Source organism: Bombina bombina, chromosome 9, assembly GCF_027579735.1.
Source record: "Bombina bombina isolate aBomBom1 chromosome 9, aBomBom1.pri, whole genome shotgun sequence".
Taxonomy (NCBI): Eukaryota; Metazoa; Chordata; class Amphibia; order Anura; family Bombinatoridae; genus Bombina; species Bombina bombina.
The window spans coordinates 233,673,480-233,690,955 of NC_069507.1; the positions used below are offsets into that span (position 1 = coordinate 233,673,480).

General features: G+C 37.7%; 1 protein-coding gene across 1 annotated transcript in view; it reads right to left on the minus strand.

Annotated features, from left to right (window-relative positions):
• FHIP2A (FHF complex subunit HOOK interacting protein 2A) overlaps positions 1-17,476 on the minus strand; it is a 53,141-nt gene that overhangs the window by 18,878 nt on the left and 16,787 nt on the right. Inside the window, exons 4-7 of the mRNA XM_053692691.1 lie at positions 16,485-16,589; positions 5,049-5,171; positions 1,541-1,825; positions 895-1,091 (exon numbers count right to left, since the gene is read on the minus strand). Of these exons, the coding sequence (XP_053548666.1) occupies positions 895-1,091; positions 1,541-1,825; positions 5,049-5,171; positions 16,485-16,589 (710 nt within the window). The remainder of the gene's footprint in view (positions 1-894; positions 1,092-1,540; positions 1,826-5,048; positions 5,172-16,484; positions 16,590-17,476) is intronic.

A 17,476-nucleotide genomic window follows, 5' to 3' on the forward strand; every position in this document is an offset into this window, starting at 1 on the left:
TTAAATAGGTATTGGGGCGAATACTATTTTAATAAACTGAGAATTTTCACTCTGTGTAACAGTTTAGTTATTGATGCAGCATAAATAGGATTTATTTTATGTTGAAATAGAAGCAGAAATCTTAAAATTACTTAAATTCATCTTTAAGCAAAAGTATTACCCAAAATAAATAAAATATAGGCAGAGTATTTGGGAGATATATTTTAAACTGAAGCACGTCGAGAGTAGAGACAGTCTACAAATTTCTCATATGGAATTGTTATCACTTTGTGGTGTAGAATTAGAAAAATCATCTGGTTCTGATGTGCTCTTTAAAACTATATAAAGTAATTTTGTCAGTATAGTGCCCCAGTGACAAGGGATATGGTTTGATATAGTAACTGTAGTTAAAAAGTAAACTTCTGAATAAAGTGTTTTGTTGGAACACTATCTTTGTAACTAAAATTTGTTAATCAGTCCTGTGAGTAAAAAAACAAACACATTGTCTTTTCATTTAAAGGGACACCATACTTTAAAAATTGAATGATTTTTATAAAAAAATAGTAATAGCAAGGGTTAATTCTTATACAGCTTTTTTCTTTCTTTCTAATTTATCAGTGAATAATATTTTGGCATCAGCTGTGGCCCTTGTTTACAGGGTGTGGACAGCTATTGCTGGTTGCCTGCAGTGCTCAGAAACAAAATATGGTGCCAAAGATCTCCAAAGGCATATTATAGTAAGTGGATTCTAGTTGTAGTCTAAAGAGAGGGAGGTACGACCTCTATTTGGATGGACAACTTTCTCAACCTGCATCACTGTTATGTCCTGCAATAGCTGTCACAAGCTTGGGTCCCTTTAAGATAAAACAGTAATCACTATAGAGGAAAATATATTAACAGTGAATTGCTAATTACCCCCAGTTAATGGCTTCCACAGTTTCTATATCCAGAGGGTCAATAGACTGGGGCAGAGCACGGTACAGGGACGCCAGTCTATTCGTCAGAAGTTCGCACAAACAGGTGTTCTGTGTTAGGCACTTGGCAGCTGCTGGCTCTGGCAAACTTACAAGAAGCATAAGCCCCTCACAAGCTTTTACAGCAACACGGCCGTCCTGAGAAACAAAACAGATAAACTAGTACTGGGAAGGTAAAAACAAGGAAAGTCTGCATTGTATATCAGGTTTACATTTTTCTTTAGATAGACAATGCCTATAAATAATTTATTTGGGCAGGGCGACAAGGGCACATACCCACGGCCCCGCAATGTCAGGGATGAGCGTATAAGGTGCCATGTCCATCCTGTATTAAGTTTATGGTATCAAGAGGTATAATATATAGTGTTATTCTGTATATAGGTAACACTGGATGTTGGGACAAGGGTGGGCCATATAAGGGGGATGGGCTTACATGAGGATGGAATAAGGACACTGGGCTGCGGGGCCCCACAGATTTGTCTTGCCTAAGGGTGGCCCTGATTCACAGTACACAATATAATCAGATAAAGCTCTATTTTAATGATCAGTTATTTTAATTTTACAAAAAAGGGGAAAACCAAACTCACCGGACTTTTTGTGAGGTTCAGTAGAGAGTTCACTAAATTATAATCCTGGTGCGTATGATTGGCAGCGGCTTCTGGTGGTGCAGACGCATTCTGATCTTCTGAAGATGTGGCAAGATCAGCAGACTGCAGTGAGCTCACGCAGGGGCTCCCCTCTATTACAGGGGTGTTCAATGCCTCGCCAGGAGGAGGGGCCTGACCAGTGTCATTATTAAGAATTTCTCCCTGGCTACCTCCAGGATGACTGACAAAGTTGTTGGAAGATCCTGTTGATACTTTTGACTTGTTCTGCAAGGAGTAATATAGATAAATGTAAACTAAAGCAACAGGAAACACCGTGTAAATACAAGATTTTTTCTGTAGTCTACTAGGTGAGTTTGAAAAGCTTTGAATGTATTAACACTGTTTGCTGCATTTGTTTTTCAATAGCCAAATGCCCCCATTACTTGACTATTTGGAGGAGCCAATCTGGACTTATTACTGAAGTAGACAGAACCAAACACTGTCATTTTGTTAATAAAATATAAATTGTTTGACAGTATATAATTTCTGCTTAAGCCAATTAGGGACAGATATTTAGCAAGGATATGTTTGTGAAGCCTGACGTGCACTTCCAATTCTCAAACTGAAAGACTAATTTTCAGACTAAAATCAAAGTTAAAGGTAAAAAAGGTAAAATAAATTATGAATGTATATTGCAACTTTTTGTACTATATATAATTAAACATTTTATATTACAAAGTGTCCCTTTAATGTCTATAATTAAAGGACCCATCTTTGCATATTATGATAATTAATACTGTTAAATCAGTTGTAAATTTCTAAATAAGGGGTGAAACTCTAATTTGTTGCTTCCTGATCAATTCAGTTAACCCCTTCATGCCCAGGGCAAGTGTTTACCATTGGAACAAAGTTGTGATGTAAACACTTGCTTGAAAAATGCGATCATATGATTTAAAGGCCGGGATTGGATCACAGGAGACTGCCTACGATGCTAGGCACGTCCCCCCCCCCCAGTACAATTTCCCATTAAACAAAAGGAGGAGGGTGCAGGACACCAAAAAAAGGAGGTTGTTAAAGCCCAGCGCTGTAGCGCTGTTACAACAGCATGGAATGTTAAGCGGTTCATTTTAAAAATATCCATTAAAAAAAGTTCCTGTAATTTAACACTGAAAAATGTTGGTTTTCTAAGCTCCCTAAAATTTCTATAAAGCAATAGGCGCCTCCATGTGTTTACTTAAGCTGCCCCTTATGTTTCCCCAGCTGAGGGCAATTAGAGAAAAAGAAATAAAAACAGCCAATAAAAGAGACTTCCAAACAAGGCTGTGTGGAACCTAGGATAATCTAACAAAATAATCCTGTAGGTCTAGCACCAACACACTGTTGATTTTTATGTCCCTTTAAAGGGGGTCTAAAACAACTTGTAACTGCTTATCTTTTCTGCTGTCTTGCAATATATTCTTCTATTAGTCAAGTGTGAAAACGTTCCTCCTTTTACCAACATTAGGGACCAACATTAGGGTATATCTGCCCCTAATTGCCCTCATCTGGGGATCAGATAAGGATTAGCTTACAAAAGGACAGTGGCAGCAAACAAGATGTTAATATATTCAAAGCATTTTCACAATCAAATAATATGTTAAAGGAACATGACACCCCCCAAAAATGTTGTGATTGACAGAACATTTGTAAACTTTCCAATTTACTTCTATTATCAAAGTTGCTTTTTTACTCATGGTATTCTTTGTTGAAGAGTTTCCTTGGGAGGTAACGTGAACATGCCTGGAGAATTATGTGGAAGGAATAGTGCTGCCATCAAGTGCTCTTGCTAATGTGTAATAAAACTGCTGCCATCTAGTGCTCTTGCTAATGTGTAATAAAACTGCTGCCATCTAGTGCTCTTGCTAATGTGTAATAAAAACTGCTGCTATCTAGTGCTCTTGCTAATGTGTAATAAAACTGCTGCCATCTAGTGCTCTTGCTAATGTGTAATAAAACTGCTGCCATCTAGTGCTCTTGCTAATGTGTAATAAAACTGCTGCCATCTAGTGCTCTTGCTAACGTGTAATAAAACTGCTGCCATCTAGTGCTCTTGCTAATGTATAATAAAACTGCTGCCATCTAGTGCTCTTGCTAATGTGTAATAAAACTGCTGCCATCTAGTGCTCTTGCTAATGTATAATAAAACTGCTGCCATCTAGTGCTCTTGCTAATGTGTAATAAAACTGCTGCCATCTAGTGCTCTTGCTAATGTGCAATAAAACTGCTGCCATCTAGTGGTCTTGCTAATGTGTAATAAAACTGCTGCCATCTAGTGGTCTTGCTAATGTGTAATAAAACTGCTGCCATCTAGTGCTCTTGCTAATGTGTAATAGAACTGCTGCCATCTAGTGCTCTTGCTAATGTGTAATAAAACTGCTGCCATCTAGTGCTCTTGCTAATGTGTAATAAAACTGCTGCCATCTAGTGGTCTTGCTAATGTGTAATAAAACTGCTGCCATCTAGTGGTCTTGCTAATGTGTAATAGAACTGCTGCCATCTAGTGCTCTTGCTAATGTGTAATAAAACTGCTGCCATCTAGTGCTCTTGCTAATGTGTAATAAAACTGCTGCCATCTAGTGCTCTTGCTAATGTGTAATAAAACTGCTGCCATCTAGTGCTCTTGCTAATGTGTAATAAAACTGCTGCCATCTAGTGCTCTTGCTAATGTGTAATAAAACTGCTGCCATCTAGTGCTCTTGCTAATGTGTAATAAAACTGCTGCCATCTAGTGGTCTTGCTAATGTGTAATAAAACTGCTGCCATCTAGTGGTCTTGATAATGTGTAATAAAACTGCTGCCATCTAGTGCTCTTGCTAATGTGTAATAAAACTGCTGCCATATAGTGCTGCAGACACGTGCACGCTCCTGAGCTTACCTTCCTGATTTTCATCAAGGGATACCAAGAGAACAAAAACAATTTGATAATAGAGGTAAATTGGAAAGTTGTTTAAAATGACGTGCTCTATCTGAATTGTGAAAGAAAAAACATGGGTTTCATGCCCCTTTAATGTAGGACTGCATAAAAAACTTGTAATTAAAATGTGTTGCTGTCCCTTTGAGTCCAATTACAGATACACATAGAATGACATTAATCACAGAAGGGCGGGACAGATTAAACACATTACAGGGCTGCCTTTTGGTCCTAGGATACTTTAACACTTTCTACAATAATTTACTGGATTAGTGTAACAACACAGCCATAATGAAATCCCCGGCTGAAGCATTATGTAAGTGCACACTAAAAAGAACACAGTTTACAGGAAATGGCCCGGTTAAACAGGAGCACATGATAAAGGCTACTCACATTATGTGGAGATGCTATAGTGCACTTATCTATATGTGCTCATGCTAATGCTTTAGTAAATAGTTGCAATTACATAAATGTATTCATGAGCTGGCAGAGTAAAGGAAATGCTCCGTGTGTACAGCAACATACAGGGGCCGTTTTGTGCAGATAAACGTTATTCACCTCCAGAAAGAAGTTGACCAAATATGGATCCTGCTTCAGCTTTGAACACACAATGCACAAGAACTGGATTTCTTCATTTTCTGTTGGGTTTGCCAAAACCTCTCCACAAAGTCTTATTAGTTTCTGTGGCAAAGACATGGGGAACATAAGGATTTGGTATTAGACCAATAAACACGTTATTGTCATTAAATAAAACGCAACTAAGTGCGGTTATAGTTTCTGCTCAGTACGTAAGTTTAGCAAACTGAGAAGCCCCTATAAAAGCAGAGCACATACAAACTATAAAATTAGAGCTGCAACAACTAATCAATATAATCGATAATAATCAATTATGAAAATAGTTGTCAACGAATTTCATTATCGATTAGTTGGTCCGCAATTGGTTTGCAGACAGCACGAGCTGCTTCACTCCGATGAACTCCTGCACATGGTATTGTGTTTTATGGTTATGTCCGTAGCCTAAAGGACGTCTACAGACGTTTACTTTTCCCTTTTTAAGGACACTATTAGTTTACAACTACTCCTTATGTGCAACCCAGAAATAATAGGAGGAGTCATTTGGGTAGTTTATATTAAATTAGGTGATTTGTGACTATGCGCTGGTATTACAGGTTTACAAAAACCCGGCGTTATCAGGCAAGAAGTGAGCGTAAAGCAAAATTGAGCTCCATACCGCACTCCAATACCAGCGCTGCTGAAAGCCCGCGGTGAGCTGGTTTTACGTGCTCGTGCACGATTTCCCCATATACATCAATGGGGAGAGCCGGCTGAAAAAAAGTCTAACACCTGCAAAAAAGCAGCGTAAAGCTCCGTAACGCAGCCCCATTGATTCCTATGGAAAAAACTAAATTTATGTTTACACCTAACACCCTAACATGAACCCCGAGTCTAAACACCCCTAATCTTACACTTATTAACCCCTAGTCTGCCGTCCCCGACATCGCCAAAACCTACATTATACTTAACCCCTAATCTGCCGCTCCGGACATCGCCGCCACTATAATAAACATATTAAACGCTAAACCGTCGCACTCCCACATCACAAACACTAGTTAAATATTAACCCCTAATCTGCCGCCCCTAACATCGCCGCCACCTACATTTATTAACCCCTAATCTGCCGCCCCCAACATCGCCACCACTATACTAAATTTATTAACCCCTAAACCTAAGTCTAACCCTAACACCCCCTAACTTAAATATAATTAAAATAAATCTAAATAAAACCTACTATCATTACCTAAATAATTCCTATTTAAAACTAACTACTTACCTGTAAAATAAACCCTAAGCTAGCTACAATATAACTAATAGTTACATTGTATCTAGCTTAGGGTTTATTTTTATTTTATAGGCAAGTTTGTATTTATTTTAACTAGGTAGAAAAGTTACTAAATAGTTATTAACTATTTACTAACTACCTAGCTAAAATAAATACAAATTTACCTGTAAAATAAAACCTAACCTGCCTTACACTAACACCTAACCTTACACTGCAATTAAATCAATTACATTAATACAATTACCTAAATTACAAAAAAAAAACATACTAAATTACACAAAATAAAAAAAGTAATTATCAGATATTTAAACTAATTACACCTAATCTAATAGCCCTATCCAAATAAAAAAAAAACCTAGCCTAAACTAAGCTGCCAATAGCCCTTAAAAGGGCCTTTTGTGGGGCATTGCCCCAAAGAAATCAGCTCTTTTACCTGTAAAAAAAAAAAATATACAAACAACCCCCCAACAGTAAAACCCACAATCCACACAACCAACCCCCCAAAATAAAATCCTAACTGAAAAAAACTAAGATAGGGGTGGCAGATTAGGGGTTAATAATCTTTAAATAGTGTTTACGATGCGGGAGTGTGGCGGTTTAGGGGTTAATATGTTTATTCTAGTGGCGGCGATGTCCGGAGCGGCAGATTAGGGGTTAATAATTTTATTTTATTATTTGCGATGCGGGTGGGCCTCGGTTTAGGGGTTAATAGGTAGTTTAAGGGTGTTAGTGTACTTTTTAGCACTTTAGTTATGAGTTTTATGCTACATTTTTGTAGCGCAAAACTGATAACTATTGACTTTCAGTTTACGGTATCGATCTTGGCGGTATAGGGTGTACCGCTCACTTTTTGGCCTCCCAGGCAGACTCGTAATACCGGCGCAAAAGAAGTCCCATTGAAAAAGGACTTTTTGAAAGATGCGGTAATTACGCTGCGTTAAGGCCAAAAATGTGCGGTGCCCCTAAACCTGCAAGACTCCTAATACCAGCGGTAGTGAAAAAGAGCCTTAACGCTGCTTTTTCACTCATATCTGCAGCGGAGTTGCTTTGAGTGGTCGGCGGCAAAGTAATTCACCGGTTAACACCTTTGGATTATCTACACGGGAATCGTGCTGCTCTCAGACCCATGGCAGAACTGCTTGTGGATGTATATATCTGATTGAATCCAGATTGTGGAACACTTGACCTCTGGAAGTCGATGTGCTCTTTTAATCTGTTATCCTGTGAGTTTGTAATATCAAGTGTGCTGTGTGATTAAACTAGTATCCTAAACTTGAATCTTGTCCGCGCTTCTCTCCTTTTTTTGTATAGATCTTTATTCTCTGGGTTCATCGGTATCACCCTTATTAAGAGGAGCTGCAGGACTGTATAGATTTATCCATTAAATTGAAGTGAGTATTGGACATTTGCAAACATCGGACTTGTTGTTTTAGTGTCACGCTTGTGGATATATTTATGGACTTTTCACATTGAACACGGTTTTTAAAAAATAATCTTTTAATTGTATTATAAAATATTCTTCCTATTGTATTATTATAGAGGTTTATTACTGTATTTCTGTATATATTCTAGCTCTTACAGTGTTATATTTTGTATTTTATTATACAACCTTTTCTACTAGATTAGGAGGTGTTTTTATTTGGGGGGGATTTTTTATTTCTATAGGGGTATTAGTTCAGGTTTAAATTTTTTATTTTGGATAGCTGTGTACTTTTTTCTGTAATTTTACATGTTTTTTTTTTTTTTGTTTTTTTTTTTACATTAGCTTGGAGGTTTGTATTTTTTCTTCAAATAAACTGCCCTCTGGGCAGGCTTATCGCCTAGTTAATAAATAAATATATATATATATATATATATATATATATATATACACACACACACACATACATATATACACACACACACTATATATATATATATATATATATATATACACACACACACACACATATATACACACACTATATATATATATATATACACTGTGTCTATATATATATATATATATATATATATATATATATATATATACTGTATATATATATATATATATATATATATATACTGTATATATATATATATATATATATATATATATATATATTTCTTTCATGTAATTAGCAAGAGTCCATGAGCTAGTGACGTATGGGATATACATTCCTACCAGGAGGGGCAAAGTTTCCCAAACCTCAAAATGCCTACAAATACACCCCTCACCACACCCACAATTCAGTTTTTACAAACTTTGCCTCCGATGGAGGTGGTGAAGTAAGTTTGTGCTAGATTCTACGTTGATATGCGCTCCGCAGCAGGTTGGAGCCCGGTTTTCCTCTCAGCGTGCAGTGAATGTCAGAGGGATGTGAGGAGAGTATTGCCTATTTGAATGCAGTGATCTCCTTCTAAGGGGTCTATTTCATAGGTTCTCTGTTATCGGTCGTAGAGATTCATCTCTTACCTCCCTTTTCAGATCGACGATATACTCTTATATATACCATTACCTCTGCTGATTCTCGTTTCAGTACTGGTTTGGCTTTCTACTACTTGTAGATGAGTGTCCTGGGGTAAGTAAGTCTTATTTTCTGTGACACTCCTAGCCATGGTTGGGCACTTTGTTTATAAAGTTCTAAATATATGTATTCAAACATTTATTTGCCTTGACTCAGAATGTTCAACTTTCCTTATTTTCAGACAGTCAGTTTCATATTTGGGATAATGCATTTTTATTTAACATTTTTTCTTACCTTAAAATTTGACTTTTTCCCTGTGTGCTGTTAGGCTCGCGGGGGCTGAAAATGCTTCATTTTATTGCGTCATTCTTGGCGCAGACTTTTTTGGCGCAAAAATTCTATTTCCGTTTCCGGCGTCATACGTGTCGCCGGAAGTTGCGTCATTTTTTTGACGTTATTTTGCGCCAAAAATGTCGGCGTTCCGGATGTGGCGTCATTTTTGGCGCCAAAAAGCATTTAGGCGCCAAATAATGTGGGCGTTCTTATTTGGCGCAAAAAATATGGGCGTCACTTTTGTCTCCACATTATTTAAGTCTCATTTTTTATTGCTTCTGGTTGCTAGAAGCTTGTTCTTTGGCATTTTTTCCCATTCCTGAAACTGTCATTTAAGGAATTTGATCAATTTTGCTTTATATATATGTTGTTTTTTCTCTTACATATTGCAAGATGTCTCATGTTGCATCTGAGTCAGAAGATACTACAGGAAAATCCATGTCAAGTGCTGAATCTACCAAAGCTAAGTGTATCTGCTGTAAACTTTTGGTAGCTATTCCTCCAGCTGTTGTTTGTATTGATTGTCATGACAAACTTGTTAAAGCAGATAATATTTCCTTTAGTAAAGTACCATTGCCTGTTGCAGTTCCTTCAACATCTAAGGTGCAGAATGTTCCTGATAATATAAGAGATTTTGTTTCTGAATCCATAAAGAAGGCTATGTCTGTTATTTCTCCTTCTAGTCAACGTAAAAAATCTTTTAAAACTTCTCTCCCTACAGATGAATTTTTAACTGAACATCATCATTCTGATTCTGATGATTCCTCTGGTTCAGAGGATTCTGTCTCAGAGGTTGATGCTGATAAATCTTCATATTTATTTAAAATGGAATTTATTCATTCTTTACTTAAAGAAGTACTAATTGCTTTAGAAATAGAGGATTCTGGTCCTCTTGATACTAATTCTAAACGTTTAGATAAGGTATTTAAAGCTCCTGTGGTTATTCCAGAAGTTTTTCCTGTTCCTAATGCTATTTCTGCAGTAATTTCCAAAGAATGGGATAATTTGGGTAATTCATTTACTCCTTCTAAACGTTTTAAGCAATTATATCCTGTGCCGTCTGACAGATTAGAATTTTGGGACAAGATCCCTAAAGTTGATGGGGCTATTTCTACCCTTGCTAAACGTACTACTATTCCTACGTCAGATGGTACTTCGTTTAAGGATCCTCTAGATAGGAAAATTGAGTCCTTTCTAAGAAAAGCTTATCTGTGTTCAGGTAATCTTCTTAGACCTGCTATATCTTTGGCTGATGTTGCTGCAGCTTCAACTTTTTGGTTGGAAACTTTAGCGCAACAAGTAACACATCGTGATTCTCATGATATTATTATTCTTCTTCAGCATGCTAATAATTTTATCTGTGATGCCATTTTTGATATTATCAGAGTTGATGTCAGGTTTATGTCTCTAGCTATTTTAGCTAGAAGAGCTTTATGGCTTAAAACTTGGAATGCTGATATGGCTTCTAAATCAACTTTACTTTCCATTTCTTTCCAGGGTAACAAATTATTTGGTTCTCAGTTGGATTCCATTATTTCAACTGTTACTGGTGGGAAAGGAACTTTTTTACCACAGGATAAAAAATCTAAAGGTAAAAACAGGGCTAATAATCGTTTTCGTTCCTTTCGTTTCAACAAAGAACAAAAGCCTGATCCTTCATCCTCAGGAGCAGTTTCAGTTTGGAGACCATCTCCAGTCTGGAATAAATCCAAGCCAGCTAGAAAGGCAAAGCCTGCTTCTAAGTCCACATGAAGGTGCGGCCCTCATTCCAGCTCAGCTGGTAGGGGGCAGGTTACGTTTTTTCAAGGAAATTTGGATCAATTCTGTTCACAATCTTTGGATTCAGAGCATTGTTTCAGAAGGGTACAGAATTGGTTTCAAGTTGAGACCTCCTGCAAAGAGATTTTTTCTTTCCCGTGTCCCAGTAAATCCAGTAAAAGCTCAAGCATTTCTGAAATGTGTTTCAGATCTAGAGTTGACTGGAGTAATTATGCCAGTTCCAGTTCCGGAACAGGGGATGGGGTTTTATTCAAATCTCTTCATTGTACCAAAGAAGGAGAATTCTTTCAGACCAGTTCTGGATCTAAAAATATTGAATCGTTATGTAAGGATACCAACGTTCAAGATGGTAACTGTAAGGACTATCTTACCTTTTGTTCAGCAAGGGAATTATATGTCCACAATAGATTTACAGGATGCATATCTGCATATTCCGATTCATCCAGATCATTATCAGTTCCTGAGATTCTCGTTTCTGGACAAGCATTACCAGTTTGTGGCTCTGCCGTTTGGCCTAGCTACAGCTCCAAGAATTTTTACAAAGGTTCTCGGTGCCCTGCTGTCTGTAATCAAAGAACAGGGTATTGTGGTATTTCCTTATTTGGACGATATCTTGGTACTTGCTCAGTCTTTACATTTAGCAGAATCTCATACGAATCGACTTGTGTTGTTTCTTCAAGATCATGGTTGGAGGATCAATTTACCAAAAAGTTCTTTGATTCCTCAGACAAGGGTAACCTTTCTGGGTTTCCAGATGGATTCAGTGTCCATGACTCTGTCTTTAACAGACAAGAGACGTCTAAAGTTGATTACAGCTTGTCAAAACCTTCAGTCACAATCATTCCCTTCGGTAGCCTTATGCATGGAAATTCTAGGTCTTATGACTGCTGCATCGGACGCGATCCCCTTTGCTCGTTTTCACATGTGACCTCTTCAGCTCTGTATGCTGAAGCAATGGTGCAAGGATTACACGAAGATATCTCAATTAATATCTTTAAAACCGATTGTTCGACACTCTCTAACATGGTGGACAGATCACCATCGTTTAATTCAGGGGGCTTCTTTTGTGCTTCCGACCTGGACTGTAATTTCAACAGATGCAAGTCTCACAGGTTGGGGAGCTGTGTGGGGATCTCTGACTGCACAAGGAGTTTGGGAATCTCAGGAGGTGAGATTACCGATCAATATTTTGGAACTCCGTGCAATTTTCAGAGCTCTTCAGTTTTGGCCTCTTCTGAAGAGAGAATCGTTCATTTGTTTTCAGACAGACAATGTCACAACTGTGGCATACATCAATCATCAAGGAGGGACTCACAGTCCTCTGGCTATGAAAGAAGTATCTCGAATTTTGGTTTGGGCGGAATCCAGCTCCTGTCTAATCTCTGCGGTTCATATCCCAGGTGTAGACAATTGGGAAGCGGATTATCTCAGTCGCCAAACGTTGCATCCGGGCGAATGGTCTCTTCACCCAGAGGTATTTCTTCAGATTGTTCAAATGTGGGAACTTCCAGAAATAGATCTGATGGCGTCCCATCTAAACAAGAAACTTCCCAGGTATCTGTCCAGATCCCGGGATCCTCAGGCGGAGGCAGTGGATGCATTATCACTTCCTTGGAAGTATCATCCTGCCTATATCTTTCCGCCTCTAGTTCTTCTTCCAAGAGTAATCTCCAAGATTCTGAAGGAATGCTCGTTTGTTCTGCTGGTAGCTCCGGCATGGCCTCACAGGTTTTGGTATGCGGATCTTGTCCGGATGGCCTCTTGCCAACCGTGCACTCTTCCGTTAAGACCAGACCTTCTGTCACAAGGTCCTTTTTTCCATCAGGATCTGAAATCCTTAAATTTAAAGGTATGGAGATTGAACGCTTGATTCTTGGTCAAAGAGGTTTCTCTGACTCTGTGATTAATACTATGTTACAGGCTCGTAAATCTGTATCTCGAGAGATATATTATAGAGTCTGGAAGACTTATATTTCTTGGTGTCTTTCTCATCATTTTTCCTGGCATTCTTTTAGAATACCGAGAATTTTACAGTTCCTTCAGGATGGTTTAGATAAGGGTTTGTCCACAAGTTCTTTGAAAGGACAAATCTCTGCTCTTTCTGTTCTTTTTCACAGAAAGATTGCTATTCTTCCTGATATTCATTGTTTTGTACAAGCTTTGGTTCGTATAAAACCTGTCATTAAGTCAATTTCTCCTCCTTGGAGTTTGAATTTGGTTCTGGGAGCTCTTCAAGCTCCTCCGTTTGAACCTATGCATTCATTGGACATTAAATTACTTTCTTGGAAAGTTTTGTTCCTTTTGGCCATCTCTTCTGCCAGAAGAGTTTCTGAATTATCTGCTCTTTCTTGTGAGTCTCCTTTTCTGATTTTTTCATCAGGATAAGGCGGTGTTGCGAACTTCTTTTGAATTTTTACCTAAAGTTGTGAATTCCAACAACATTAGTAGAGAAATTGTGGTTCCTTCATTATGTCCTAATCCTAAGAATTCTAAGGAGAAATCGTTGCATTCTTTGGATGTTGTTAGAGCTTTGAAATATTATGTTGAAGCTACGAAATCTTTTCGTAAGACTTCTAGTCTATTTGTTATCTTTTCCGGTTCTAGAAAAGGCCAGAAAGCTTCTGCCATTTCTTTGGCATCTTGGTTGAAATCTTTAATTTATCTTGCCTATGTTGAGTCGGGTAAAACTCCGCCTCAGAGAATTACAGCTCATTCTACTAGGTCAGTTTCTACTTCCTGGGCGTTTAGGAATGAAGCTTCGGTTGACCAGATCTGCAAAGCAGCAACTTGGTCCTCTTTGCATACTTTTACTAAATTCTACCATTTTGATGTATTTTCTTCTTCTGAAGCAGTTTTTGGTAGAAAAGTACTTCAGGCAGCGGTTTCAGTTTGAATCTTCTGCTTATGTTTTTCGTTAAACTTTATTTTGGGTGTGGATTATTTTCAGCAGGAATTGGCTGTCTTTATTTTATCCCTCCCTCTCTAGTGACTCTTGTGTGGAAAGATCCACATCTTGGGTAGTCATTATCCCATACGTCACTAGCTCATGGACTCTTGCTAATTACATGAAAGAAAACATAATTTATGTAAGAACTTACCTGATAAATTCATTTCTTTCATATTAGCAAGAGTCCATGAGGCCCGCCCTTTTTTGTGGTGGTTATGATTTTGTATAAAGCACAATTATTCCAATTCCTTATTTTATATGCTTTTGCACTTTTTTATCACCCCACTTCTTGGCTATTCGTTAAACTGAATTGTGGGTGTGGTGAGGGGTGTATTTGTAGGCATTTTGAGGTTTGGGAAACTTTGCCCCTCCTGGTAGGAATGTATATCCCATACGTCACTAGCTCATGGACTCTTGCTAATATGAAAGAAATGAATTTATCAGGTAAGTTCTTACATAAATTATGTTATATATATATATATATATATACACACATACATACATACACACACAAACAAATATATATATTTTTTTCACTATGGATATATTAAACTGAAGCACAAATATCAATGCAATGCATATGTCACCGCTATACAGGGGAAGCTACGTAGCTACACCACTATCCAAGGCTAGGTAACTGCTCTGTGATTACATTTCAGGATATCAATAACATACAAAGCTAAACGCCTCAATCTCTATATCACTTGACTTCATTAAACGCTAATGTGTTAATGTAATTTGTAAATGTAACCTGTTCACGTAATGTGCTAAATAAAGTGTTAATTAATTCTGAAATGTTCCCCTGACACTCTGACAAGAGATTTTGCTTTACTATGTATCATCCTTTGCTCAGAAATACCTATAAAATAAAAACGGGAATGCGGCTGTAAGACCCTCACTATGTAGCATAAACAGTTGTGCTCATAAGTTTACATACCCTGGCAGAATTTATGATTTCTTGGCCATTTTTCAGAGAATATGAATGATAACACAAAAACTTTTCTTTCACTCATGGTTAGTGTTTGGCTGAAGCCATTTATTATCAATCAACCGTGTTTACTCTTTTTAAAGAAACTACCCAAATGACCCTGATCAAAAGTTTACGTACCCTGGTGATTTTGGCCTGATAACAAGCACACAAGTTGACACAAAGGGGTTTGAATGACTATTAAAGGTAACCATCCTCCCCTGTGATCTGTTTGCTTGTAATTAGTGTGTGTGTATAAAAGGTCAATGAGTTTCTGGACTCCTGACAGACCCTTGCATCTTTCATCCAGTGCTGCACTGACGTTTATGGATTCATGAGGAAAGCAAAAGCATTGTCAAAGGATCTGCGGGAAAAGGTACTTGAACTGTATAAAATAGGACAGGGATATAAAAAGATATCCAAGGAATTGAGAATGTTAATCAGCAGTGTTCAAACTCTAATCAAGAAGTGGAAAATGAGGGGTTCTGTTGAAACCAAACCACGGTCAGGTAGACCAAGTAAAATTTCAGCCACAACTGCCAGGAAAATTGTTTGGGATGCAAAGAAAAACCCACAAATAACTTCAGGTGAAATACAGGACTCTCTGAAAATGTGGTGTGGCTGTTTCAAGATGCACCATAAGGAGCCACTTGAAGAAAGATGGGCTGCATGGTCGAGTCGCCAGAAGAAAGCCATTACTACGCAAATGACACAAAGTATCCCGCTTACAATACGCCAAACAGCACAAATACAAGCCTCAAACCTTCTGGCACAAAGTCATTTGGAGTGATGAGACCAAAATTTAGCTTTTTGGCCACAACCATAAACGCTACATTTGGAGAGGAGTCAACAAGGCCTATGATTAAAGGTACACCATTCCTACTGTGAAACACGGAGGTGGATCGCTGATGTTTTGGGGATGTGTGAGCTACAAAGGCACAGGAAATTTAGCCAGAATTGATGGCAAGATGAATGCAGTATGTTATCAAAAAATACTGGAGGAAAATATGCATTCATCAGCCCGGAAGCTGCGCATGGGACGTACTTGGACATTCCAACATGACAATGATCCTAAACACAAGGCCATGTCAACCTGTCATTGGCTACAGCAGAATAAAGTGAAGGTTCTGGAGTGACCATCTCAGTCTCCTGACCTCAATATCATTGAGCCCCTCTGCGGAGATCTCAAACGTGCAGTTCATGCAAGACAGCCCAAGAATTTAAAGGAACTGGAGGCTTTTTGCCAGGAAGAATGGGCAGCTTTACAATCTGAGAAGATAAAGAGCCTCATCCACAAATATCACAAAAGACTTCAAGCTGTTATTGATGTTAAAGGGGGCAATACACGGTATTAAGAACTGGGGTAGTTTCTGTTGTCATTATGATTTAAAAAGAGTAAACACAGTTGATTGATAATAAATGGCTTCAGCCAAACACTAACCATGAGTGAAAGAAAAGGTTTTGTGTTATCATTCATATTCTCTGAAAAATGGCCAAGAAATTATAAATTCTGCCAGGGTTTGTAAACTTATGAGCACAGCTGTATTGGTTCTATATAAAACTAACAAATATTTTTTCACACAATCAGATACCCCAGAGCAAGGAGATGTCTGGCAGCCAATCAATGCTAATGAGGCAAAGTGATTGAAGTGTAAGAACAGTTTCCTACAGTATTTTGTACCTGGACTGGTCTGTGCACGTTAATATGAGGAAGAAGAGGCTGCTTGATTCTTCCTAAAAGTTTTGTGTAGAAAACCAGAACCTGCTGTTTCATACCCGGGGGACACTGGAAAAAAATAAAAACAAAAAAACATTAAAAAGCTAGGGAAAAAAATGTGGTAAGACGGAAAATATCCCAAAGAAAACACAAAATGCATAAGATACAATCATGTATTAATTACTTTAAAGGGCTATGAAACCCACATTTTTTTCTTTCGCGATTTAGATAGAGCATGAAATTTTAAACAACTAATTTACTTATATTATCATTTTTTGTTCTCTTGGTATCTTTTGATGAAAAGCAGGCACATATGCTTAGGAGCCAGCCTATTTCTATATGGCAGCAGTTTTACAAGAATATTATCCATTTGCAATAGACCTAGATGGCAACGCTATTTCACACCATGTAGTGCATCAGATGCATACCTAGGTATCTCTTCAACACAGAATATCATAGGAACGAAGTAAATTTGATAATAGAAGTAAATTGGAAACTTTTTTTCAATTGTTTGTTCTGTCTGAATCACAAAATAATTGTTTTTTTGTTTCATATATCTTTAAGCTATTTTTCTTAGAATAAGCTTATAATGGTCTTAGCAAAATAACGGTATTTGGTGAACGTGTATAAAGCAATACACCTGTCTGAATAGCAACCACATTTACACATGAGAGTAGAATTTAAATAACATTAACTGATAGATACAGTGAAGTAGTAATGGTAGATAATGCACAAGGTTAAAAATGGTTTGAAACAACCAGACAAAAGGTATCTGATGAAGCACAACTGGGAATGCACGAAACGCGTCAGCTTTATCAGATGCTGCCCTTGTTACAACTATGATGCTTACTGCAAACAGAATAAACACATCTTAAGTGGCTATGTGTTCCGATGTTTTTTATGGTTTATTCTCTAGAGAGGTCTGATGCTAGGGATAGGCAGTAAATAAAGCCTGT